The following is an 11,009-nucleotide window of genomic DNA, read 5'->3' as shown; positions in this document are numbered from 1 at the left end:
CAAACGTCATGCTTCAGGTTAGCCAATCAGAATAGGATTTTGTTCAATACGTTTGATACGTATCGTACGTAAGTATCTGAAACAGGTTGCGAATAAAACGGAATTGAATTTTTCTTTTGAAATTTCCAAATATTAGTGCCATGTCATATTAATGACTGAGCCGGCGATTCTAGGTCGATAAACAAATTATGTCATTCGCAAAAACTCGGAGATAAACCGATAATCTGGATGACGTTCCACGAGCTTAGCCGGCAACGTTAGATGATGCAAGAAATGTCAGGCACGTGCAAGAAGAAGGTTAACTAACAATAAGATACCGTTAGGGACACTTCGTTAATTATTACATGACGTGCTAACAAAAAATAAACCTATCGCGATGTCACGAGTGTTATCTTTTGATTTCCACGATATATCGCGCCAATGACGGCTCGTTTCTAGAGTTTCCCTCGGGAAAATTTTCTATTTAATTGTCAATGTGTGGATTTGATTAAAGTGTGTATGAGAGACATCATCTACGCGATGAATAAACTAAGTAACATGTCAAACGTTGACTTGGATGACCCAAGATTTCGTATAAGACCATACCAGCAAATTATAGCTTCTTGCACTGGTGCATTTATCACGTCAGTGATTGGTAAGTTTTTCTATTGATGTATTAATATATTTAATAAAAATGTTTGTGTGTTGCTTTGTATGTAGAATATATTCCTTATAAAATAATTAGAAATTTATATAAAATATAATTTAGGAAAAAGACGAAGATATATATATATTGTATCAATATTTCAAATTTTATACAATTTTGGAATCATTTATTGCAGTTTGATGAAGATCACAAAATTAAATTGTTTCTATTCTGTTATACAATTTTTAATTAATACAATATATGTGTAGATTTCTTGATTTTTGAATTATATAAACAACATATTTATATCATGATTTGTTAATTATGTATTTTTTAATAGCAAATTAAATGTAATTTACAATTTAGAAATATTTATATATTTTTAGTAACTCCATTGGATGTGGTAAAGATACGTCTTCAAACGCAACAAAAAGCAATGCTTTCCAACAAATGTTATCTTTATTGCAACGGTTTGATGGATCATTTGTGTCCTTGTGCCAATGGTAATATGCCCGAATGGATGAGAAGAAATGGAAAGTTCAACGGAACAGTGGTATGAGATAATTGTGTGTAGTGCAATTTAATGCAATGTTCAATATTTTAATGTCTTGGTTATATCCATTTCTTTCTTTTTCTAGGATGCTCTGATAAAAATAAGTAGAACAGAAGGTGTAATATCATTATGGAGTGGCTTGAGTCCCACCCTTGTTTTAGCTATACCTGCAACTGTTGTATATTTTGTTTCCTACGAACAATTGAGAATATATCTCAAGGTAAAAAATATATTTTTTCCTATGTTTTATTAACAAATATGTAACTAGAAAGTCTGAACAAAATATTACTATTAATGATGTTATATCATTTTTAGGATACATATAATAAAGAGTTCAGAAAAAAAAGTACTAATATGGAACAACCCTTTTGGATTCCTATCTTAGCTGGTAGTACGGCACGTATTTGGGCTGCCACGTTAGTGAGTCCAGTGGAGTTGATAAGAACAAAAATGCAATCACAGAAACTGACTTATGCAGGTAGGGTAAAAAAATTATAATATATGTATGAAATTAAATTATTATGGAGAAAGAGAGAGAGAGAATGTTTGACATAAAGTTTTATCAATTTGCTTTATATTCCAGAATTAACACAGGCATTAAAAACAGTTGTGAGATATAGTGGTATTTCCGGTTTGTGGATGGGACTGGGTGCAACACTTCTTCGTGATGTTCCTTTTAGTGCTATATACTGGTTAAATTATGAGACTATAAAGAAGATTTTCTACATTTCGCAGCAAACTTTCACTTTTAATCTGGCAGCAGGTGCTGTAGCTGGATCTGTATGTATATTTTCTTTGAAAATATATTTCATTATTATATAATATTTCATATATTATCATCTCAATTGTAATATTATTACTGTTACAGATAGCAGCAGTTTTCACTATTCCATTTGATGTAGTAAAGACTCATAGGCAAATTGAAATGGGTGAAAAGGAAATTTATTCAGGTAAATATGTACGATGAGCACATCTATAGTAATTTGATTAATATAAATTGTATCTAGTTGTGTATAAAAATTTGTGTGTGTAGTTATCTTGTGTGTCTATCTCAGAAGTTTTATAATAACTGGAATGTAAACAAAGAACCTATATTGCAAAATATTTTATGAATTTGTAGATAAACCTATTCGAAGTAGCAATACATGGTCCATAATCCAAAGGATCTATCATCAGAATGGATTGAAGGGTTTATTTGCGGGATTAACACCACGTTTGGTAAAAGTAGCCCCTGCTTGCGCAATTATGATTGCTACTTTCGAACACGGCAAGCGTTTCTTCCAATCGTATAATGCTAAAAAAGCCATTGGATTTGACATTGAACACGATGTACACTTATTGCAACATAAACCTAGTAGTACGGAATGATGTACCTGCCATAAAAAATTGTACAGATTCACAATAAAGCTGTTTTAATTTAGTTTCTTATTTTATATAGAATTATTTAAACATATATATATGGTATTTCATTTTAATCTTACCAGACAAATATCTCGAAAAATGTGGAAAATGTAGAAAAATGTTTAAATATAAGTTGTTTTGATTTGACTTTGAATCTTTTATATTTTTTGAGATATTCTGCTTGGTAAGATTAAAATAAAACACTATATACAAAAGGAATTAATATTTTTTTTTTATAAATTTATGATTTTAATCTTTTTCATTCTCTTTTACATTTTAATAGAACAAAAAATATAATACACATGATTATGGACCATTTATTAATTTTTATACAGCTTTGCAAATTAAACTGAATGTAACAAGTTAATGTTTATTTTGAAGGTTGAGAAAAATCGTATTATACAGACGATATAAAAATGTTGGAATAAGGGAATTGAGCTGAAGAGATTACATGGAAAAGTAAAAAAATTTGACATAAATCATGTTTTTTTTTTTTTTTTTTTTTTTTTTTGACAGGCCGAGAACCTTTCGAATTACCCTCGTCATGCATACTTTACGGAAAAGGAAATCGGACAAACTTCAGACGTTTGCACCGGAACTTAACGCCATATCACACGCGGCGACAATCGACGTGGAGTCAAACGAGCTATTAAAGGTGAGCCACAAAAAATCCATGCGTTACCTCCGTCCGTTTAAATCGAATGCCGATTTTACGGGACGGCTCACGATTTGACAGACCCAAATAAAGAGGCCGGCTGGCCCTCGAGGAAACGTCCCGGTGCTTGCACTGACCATCCGCCGCGCACGAGTCGGTCCTCTCGGCTAAATTCGGTTGGTCGATAAACCGAACGTCGGTCAGGGAGACGGCTCTCGCGGAAGTCCAAGTCCAAGTCGGTCCGTTCAGTTGGCAGTCGCGCTCGAGATAGGTCGATCCTGTCGCCAGTTTCAGGCCGTTTCGCACGCGCTCGCCTTCCACTCATACGCGACTTAACATTCCAAGGGCCGTCTCTTTGCGACATTGCTACCTGGTAAGTGCGACCGCCCGCTGCTGCTCGGCAAGTGAGTAAAACGGAATCGATCGCGTCCGCGATTTCGGATCTGGCTCGGTCGGGGAAGAGGCAGCCGCGTGTCCGCGATCTCGTCGGGAACGCGAGGCTCGGTCCGGGATATTGAATCGCTCGCTTTTTATTCATCCGTCGATCGATTCTCTTGGTGCGGGATCGCCTGGGAAGAAAGAGAGAGAGAGAGAGGGAGAGAGCGAGCGGCCATTTTCTACCGTAACGTGCGTGGTCGAGAGAGAGAGTTTGCCGCCCGGCATTTGTCGTCGTCGCCGTCGCCGGGATTAGATCGAACGTACGAACGTCATACGCGCTCATCCGCTCGAAGCTGGTCGCGGGCGAGCTCCCGGGGGGGACGAACGAATTTCCCGAGAAATTGTCGCGAGAAGGATCGACCACACGACTTTGAGGGCGTTACGTAATATACGTTCCCTCTACGGTTCGATTCCACGGCTGTTTCACCCGCGGCCAGCTCTTTCACGAAGGTCGCGAGGGTGGTGGAGGTGGTGTCCTCTCGCGAGGAGTCTCTAACCGTGCGCGTATTTTCGGATTTTTTTTCCAGGTTCGGACTTAGAAGTCATCTCACAGTACCACAGCAAACGTCATCATGTACGCCTGCAGCCGATTCATCGCGCCCGTCGTCAAATCCACCGTGAGTTGAAAAAGAAAAAAAAAACAGAAAAAATCCATCCCCGATTTCGACAAGTTTTCCTATATATATATATATATATATATATATATGTGTATATATATGTATATATATATATATATATGTGTGTGTGTGTGTAATATTATATAATGTTTCCTCGCATCTTTTACCAAACGTGCACGTTTTCTACTTCCGTTTGCAGTTGATCTCCGGCACCAAGACCTATCTACGGCCACTGAGTAATGCCGTGATCAGTCATAGCCAGTACTTACAACAGCAGAATGAAATTCAGACACCCGTCAGTTTGGTGAGTAGATTGTTCTTTCATTTTTCTCCCCCCTGCATATTGCATAACTTTTCTAAGATCAAGGTTATATAAGTGGTGACTGGCGTCATCGACCGATGATTTTGAGTTTTATTAATATAAATTGAGATATTTTCGGGATTTTCGTACCTTTGTGTCAATAAAAAGAAATATAGGTCACCATTAGTCGCCTCTTTGGGGTCAAAATTGTACAACAATTATGTGAAAATGAGAATGTATAGATGTTTCAATTAGATATCAAGTAGCATTGCTTATTGATTTTTTTTAAGATTTTATGGGATTTTAATATTTTTTTAAGTCATGATTTTTGACAAATGTGAATGTACATCTCTTGTATCTCTTTATGACAAATTGTTAATGGTTTTTGATTAGTGTATAAAAGTGTTGCTTTGATTATTAATTTATTCAATTAGAGCAATTTTTTACTAAATATTTGAGTCATACTCTGAAATCAATAAATGTGACAGAGAAAGACCATGAAATAAATTTTGTTATATCCCTGAAATATTATGTATACTGAAATTATAAAACAGAGTTCCTTTTGAAAAAAGAATATTATATCTATTTTGTTGTGTAATCTAAGAATTAATATTGAAAATATCTAACTTGTGACATTTTGGTGTCAGTCACCGATTGTGCGTAGCTTCCAAACTTCGACAGTCAGTCGTGACATTGACTCTGCTGCGAAATTCATTGGTGCTGGTGCTGCCACTGTGGGTGTAGCAGGATCTGGTACGTATCTAGCAAAAGTATCAATACACAGTTATCAATTGTTGAAAAACAATTTTGCACAATAGCATGAAAAATATTATTTTAATAAAACAATAGAATCTGTATAGTAACAGATTGATTAATAAAATATTTAATTATTTGAATTGGTTATATAAAAATCTCTTTGCAATTTATTACACAGTGATTATGTGTAATCTGTTATTATGCAATGATTATATAGATTATATATAATCTGATGTTTAGTAATTTTGAAATAATTATATGCACTATAATGTACACAAATACATATGCTTTCTATCAATAACATGTTTAATTAACTTTCCCACAAGTGTTCTTATAAGAACTTCAATACTTTCCAAGTAATTAAAACTTGTAGTTTTTATATATCCTTATTTGTATTTTATATATATATATTTTTTTTATTATATCAATTTGCTAGGATACTTATATTCAGAAATGTGATATATTTACTTTGTTTTTATATGACATGAATAATTGACAAAATATAAATTGAATAATATTATATGTTTGTTTTAATTTAAGTTTACATTGTTTTTAAAAAAGTTTATTTGTTCTTATATTATAGGGGTTGGTATTGGTCTGGTTTTTGGATCCTTAATAATTGGTTATGCACGTAATCCCTCCCTGAAACAGCAAGTTTTCAACTATGCTATCCTTGGATTTGCGCTATCAGAAGCAATGGGCCTCTTTTGCTTGATGATAGCGTTCCTCATACTATTTGCCTTTTGAACCCAACTCTCCTTGGACCAGATCCCTATTTATGAAAGTGAAGTTATTATTTGATTTTTTTCATTTGCAATACATGTATATGATATGATATGTAACAAAATAAATTCAATTATTCGATTCACATATTGTTTTAACATCTAGTTTTAAAGTAGGATGCATAGATTGTTATGTAATACTTTATATATGTACAGTACATGTTGCAAACATCAGTATCAGCAATAAAATCCTTTACTCTGTTCAAGAGATAATTCTGTTCCATAACAGTCGACGAATTGCTATTCCAGGTGCTGGTATTGGATCCGTATTCGGTTCGCTGATCATCGGTTATGCCAGGAATCCTTCCTTGAAACAACAACTATTCTCGTACGCCATTCTGGGCTTTGCCCTGTCCGAGGCTATGGGTCTCTTCTGTCTTATGATGGCTTTCCTGCTCCTGTTCGCCTTCTAAGCCACAATATCTGCATAAGAAATTGCTGATATAGTTTTAGTGCGTCACTGCCAAGGCAGCGTCGTCTGGCTCGATGGGGAAAGGCGGCGGCTGTTTCTGGTGCGCGGGATGCCATGAAATCATTAGAGAAGCTCAGATTTTCGTGGTTTGGTGGGGTTGCGACGGCGCGGCAATGAACAAGAGTTATAATTATAATTAAGAGCTACATGTAGTTACATGTCATCATCCGCGGATCGTCCCGGCCCCCTCCCAAATCTTCAGCTTGTTGTAATTATTTCATGGCCTACTGTCTCATGTAGCGTATAATTCACATTGTTATAAAATAATGGATTTCAGTGTAACAAAAACAAGAATAAGACATTATTGAAAGTTAAAGAAAAGAAAAAAAGCGACAGCCTCATCCATCCGCATACCTATGCACGTAGGTACTCACACCCCGTTATAGTATCCTACGCGAAATAGTATACTTTTTCGAAAAGATCCTCTTGTCACCTTGAAGGGTTCATCATTGTTGTGCCGTCGCGTACGCACGTTGTTGAGATAACTCTTGACGATAAAAAAAAAACAAAAACTGTACAGTGATACCGAATAAACATCTTTGTCGTGAACATATGGATTTTTATAAATACTTGTTTGCATAATTTCCTTTTCTGCCTCTCTAGATTCGAAGATATTTTGTAGTTTCGAAAAATAAATCGAATCTGCTTTTTCTTATATTCACATAGTTATATAAATTATGTATAAATGTAAGCTTTTTTTTTGTAATACATACTATATAGTACGTACTAATTATTATTTTAGTAACTATATAATCTTTTCGAAATATAAAATTTTGTCTCGTAAAACTTGCATAATAATGATTCAATGTGTTCACAAAAATAAAAGTGATAATAATGAAAAAGATAATACAATTATAAAGGAATATATCTCACTTTAGCAATAGTATAAAGATATAATGTATTAAGAATTTATTTTTAATTATTGTATTTATATTTAATTATATAATCAAGTTTTTAGCAATTCCTATTCTAAGCAACAAAAGTTATTCAATGGTATGTATATAAACAACGTGCGCATTATCCACTTTAGAGATCTCAAATAAATGAAATTTTTTTGCTTTAATAACGAAGATCCGCAGATATGTAAGCTTTATAAAAGTTTAAAGATGAGTGGTGTTATATTTCACAAATTTGCTAACGTATACTCAATTGTGACTGCAGTATAAATCTTCCATAATCGATTTACTATTGTGTACTAGATTGTTCAGCAAAAGCATACTCGAACTATTTAACTATTATATTTAAATTGTATATATGCATGAAATGTAATATCATTTACAAATGTGATAAAAACATTACTAAGCATTTAAAAAATTATTAATATTGAATATAAACTAATATATCACAATCACGAATATAAAATTAAATCTTGCAATTACTTCTTAAATCAAGCTTCACACACACATATATGAATATGTTAGAATACATATATTTACAATGTTAAAGTACATGTAATTACAATGTATTTTTGTTCAAAATAGACATAATTTAACAATTATATTACTGAACAAAGATAATGCATTCTGATTTTCATAATTTGCTAATTTTCTTAATTCTAGTCTCAAGTTTAACATGCACATAAGTGCAAGCATAAATTTTAAATATATATATGTGAATTATATATTTATATTTTATTTATGAATTATAAAATCTATAATTTATAAAAAAAAATTATAAGCTAAAAAACTAAAAATTTCCAATTAAAGAGAGAATTCATTTTTATTGATATGTAATGGAATATCAATAAAAATTAGTCCTGAAAAATTATTTTTAGATAAAGATGAAACTGTGAGTATTATATAATAATTAGGTTCTTTCTTTCTCTCATTATTAACATAAATTATTAACATAATTTAGGTCCTGTAAAGTGGCAAATTTATAATTACTTTCTTAATAAAAAAAAATCTTATGTGTTTATACTTGAATATTATTCAGACTCAAACTTCTCTGCATTAAAATCTATAACTTAATCTCAATATTGTTGAGAAAATATGCACGTTCAATTTCGGACCAAATGTGTAACATTTACATTTATGTGCAATTTAATTTTCACAATACACAATTTTTTTGTATATTAAGTCTATGCACTTTTTAATCTAAAGAATTAACAATGTACACATATTCTGAAAATACAGAGTATTAATGTGTTAAATATTTTTTACAGACATTTTTGACAGATTGAAGATTTTAAAATCTGTATTATGGTGTGACTATACGACATATTTAAGAAATATCTTCTTAAATTATTTCGTTCTGTTGTATAAAACCTATAGATTCTACTAAATTATTTGGTAGCATTTAATTGTTCCAACAAATTCTCCCTTTCCCGTAGACATGCCCACGCTTTCTCCTGGTCCTTTTTCGTTAAGGATTCCTTATTTTGTTTGGCTTTACTCAGTTTCTTATAATGCTCTATCACTTCGTTGTCTGCGGTATTAATTTTCCGTTTCAATGCTTGCCTTTTACTTTCCTCTTGGGCTAGATTTAATAATCTCTTTAGCTGTTTAACATTGTGATTAGATAATGCAGCTAGTTCCTGTTGACATCTTTTAATTTCTGCAAGAATCTCATCATCCTCTTGATTCTTTTTCTGCGCATCAGGTTCCAAAATTCCCTGCTCAACCAATTCCTTGTGCATTCGTAACTCCAAGCTAATAGAATTCTGAATAGTCAGATCCTTCAAAACAGGCGAGTCTCCATCTCGGAATAATTTACTCTCTGTATTATTATTCCCGACGTACACTTTCTCTTCCAGAAGCGCAGAAACGAGTCGTTGAGTAAGAGGTCCCGCGATACCGTTAGCTTTCTTTTCGCCTTTGGATATCAAGTGGGACATATCTGTACGATTCTTCCTCTTTTCCCTGTTTGGGTTGGCTGCATCTTCCTCTTGCAACAAATCGTTGTGTGCCCACATTAGGCTATAATGACGACCAAGGGGTGGAATCTTCTTAAAATCACTTATGTCACCATGCGTAGCGATTAAATCCTCCAACAATTTAATATCATCGGGCATAATGTCAGTGCAATAGGGATCCACCGATGCCCAGAACTTGTTGGGCGTATCGTTTTTCGGTAGAAGCAGCTTTGGCGCATCCGACTTAGACCCCTCTATCCTTCCAATTTCATGTAGATTCGACGCTACCTGGGTGGCTGAACTTCTCGCTGCCCTCTGCGTGTACAGTTTCGTATACAAAAGCGACTGATTTTTAGTACTGACCTCCTTTGGTTTAAACTTCTCCTCGCGTACTTTCTTATTGAGTAGAGGCACGCTCTTCCCGCTTTTCGATCTTCTGTCTCTGCGTTCCTCTGCCTCTACGTTCTCTATGTGTTTTTTCGACGACAAGTTGGCGATCTCGTCTTGAAGAGTGCGGTGTCGTACAACAACCGCTGACAGGAGCGTCTCCAGTTCCAATTGCAGAATGTCGAGATCTTCCATGCCCACACCTTCTTCCGACGTACGTTTCAGGATGTTGGTGTATCTTGGCAGGTGTCGACCGTTGTCAACCGTCTTTAATATTGCCTGAGATGTCGTCGGTTCTGGCGTCTCAGAATTCGTGTCAGTGTTTATCAGCGAAGATTGCGCGGTCTTTCCGGACTCGCGTACCTTGACAACAGCTTTCTTAGAACTCTGCTTTCCTTTTCCCGACATATTATCAAATGACGAGAGTCAACAACGAGAAATAATCAAGTTGTCACTTCAAATACTGTTGTTATATTTAATTAATTTGACATCTCTCAGGCAGATATCATGTTACATCTGTAATTATGATTATTTAACATTTCGTTAAGAAATCTTCAGGGATTAGTATCATCAAATTATAAATGCTATTCTAATCACTTACCTCATCTTATTTTAAAGAATAAAATGTCACGTATAAATAATATAAATAATATAATTACACAGATTATAGGTTATAATCGTTTTCAGTAAAATATTCTCGTATTACATTCACATCAGTGATTCTCAGAATGTATATACACACACAAAGTCGCTTTACGATTGTCGTTACGTGTGTATAAGCCTTAAGTCCGTGGTTCAAAGAAATTTCCAATCACAGTTCAATGTTAAAAGAATCCTCCAATATGATTGGTTAATCTCTTACTACTTTCGACATTGCGACAGACCAATATCGTACCGGCTTTAAGACTGAAATTTGACCAATCATTGACATTTGAGAAAATAAATTCTATCTATTATATGAAACTTACATTAAGAAATAAAGAAAGCGTGTACTTTGAAAAAAGGATGAATATTTATTAATAAAATTTTTTTTTCTACCTTCATGGGATCTATTAATTGCCTACATACATACATCGTATGAAATCTTCGAAATCACCTGATTGTCAAATTGGCATCCAACAAACTTATATAACAGCCTAAATTTCTCTCGCTTTTTACATTCGTCAAA

General features: G+C 33.8%; 3 protein-coding genes across 5 annotated transcripts; 2 read left to right on the top strand and 1 right to left on the bottom strand.

Moving 5' to 3' along the window:
* The first annotated feature begins 40 nt into the window (after positions 1-40).
* LOC140670639 (mitochondrial glutathione transporter SLC25A40) lies at positions 41-2,598 on the top strand. Its single transcript, XM_072901362.1, has 7 exons — positions 41-634; positions 1,012-1,178; positions 1,264-1,398; positions 1,494-1,656; positions 1,762-1,958; positions 2,047-2,128; positions 2,299-2,598. Exons 1-7 carry the CDS (start codon positions 499-501, stop codon positions 2,544-2,546), a joined length of 1,128 nt encoding a protein of 375 aa, XP_072757463.1. The 5' UTR covers positions 41-498; the 3' UTR covers positions 2,547-2,598.
* Positions 2,599-3,433: 835 nt separating this feature from the next.
* On the top strand, positions 3,434-7,149 carry Atpsync (ATP synthase, subunit C). Of its 3 annotated transcripts, none has more exons than XM_072900687.1 (5): positions 3,434-3,638; positions 4,200-4,289; positions 4,489-4,593; positions 5,238-5,343; positions 6,378-7,149. In XM_072900687.1, the coding sequence occupies exons 2-5, from the start codon at positions 4,245-4,247 to the stop codon at positions 6,539-6,541; spliced, it is 420 nt and encodes a 139-aa protein (XP_072756788.1). In that variant the 5' UTR covers positions 3,434-3,638; positions 4,200-4,244; the 3' UTR covers positions 6,542-7,149. The 3 variants fall into 3 exon arrangements, with proteins under 3 accessions (XP_072756788.1, XP_072756787.1, XP_072756789.1); XM_072900686.1 differs by having other exon boundaries at positions 3,435-3,607; XM_072900688.1 differs by lacking the exon at positions 3,434-3,638 and adding an exon at positions 3,744-3,932.
* Positions 7,150-8,334: 1,185 nt separating this feature from the next.
* Ada3 (transcriptional adaptor 3) lies at positions 8,335-10,599 on the bottom strand. Its single transcript, XM_072900685.1, has 2 exons — positions 10,443-10,599; positions 8,335-10,357 (listed from the first exon to the last, which is right to left on the bottom strand). The coding sequence occupies exon 2, from the start codon at positions 10,247-10,249 to the stop codon at positions 8,885-8,887; it is 1,365 nt and encodes a 454-aa protein (XP_072756786.1). The 5' UTR covers positions 10,250-10,357; positions 10,443-10,599; the 3' UTR covers positions 8,335-8,884.
* Positions 10,600-11,009: the final 410 nt, after the last annotated feature.

Source organism: Anoplolepis gracilipes, chromosome 10 (assembly GCF_047496725.1).
Source record: "Anoplolepis gracilipes chromosome 10, ASM4749672v1, whole genome shotgun sequence".
Lineage (NCBI taxonomy): Eukaryota > Metazoa > Arthropoda > Insecta > Hymenoptera > Formicidae > Anoplolepis > Anoplolepis gracilipes.
This window is presented reverse-complemented; position numbering and strand designations above follow the sequence as displayed.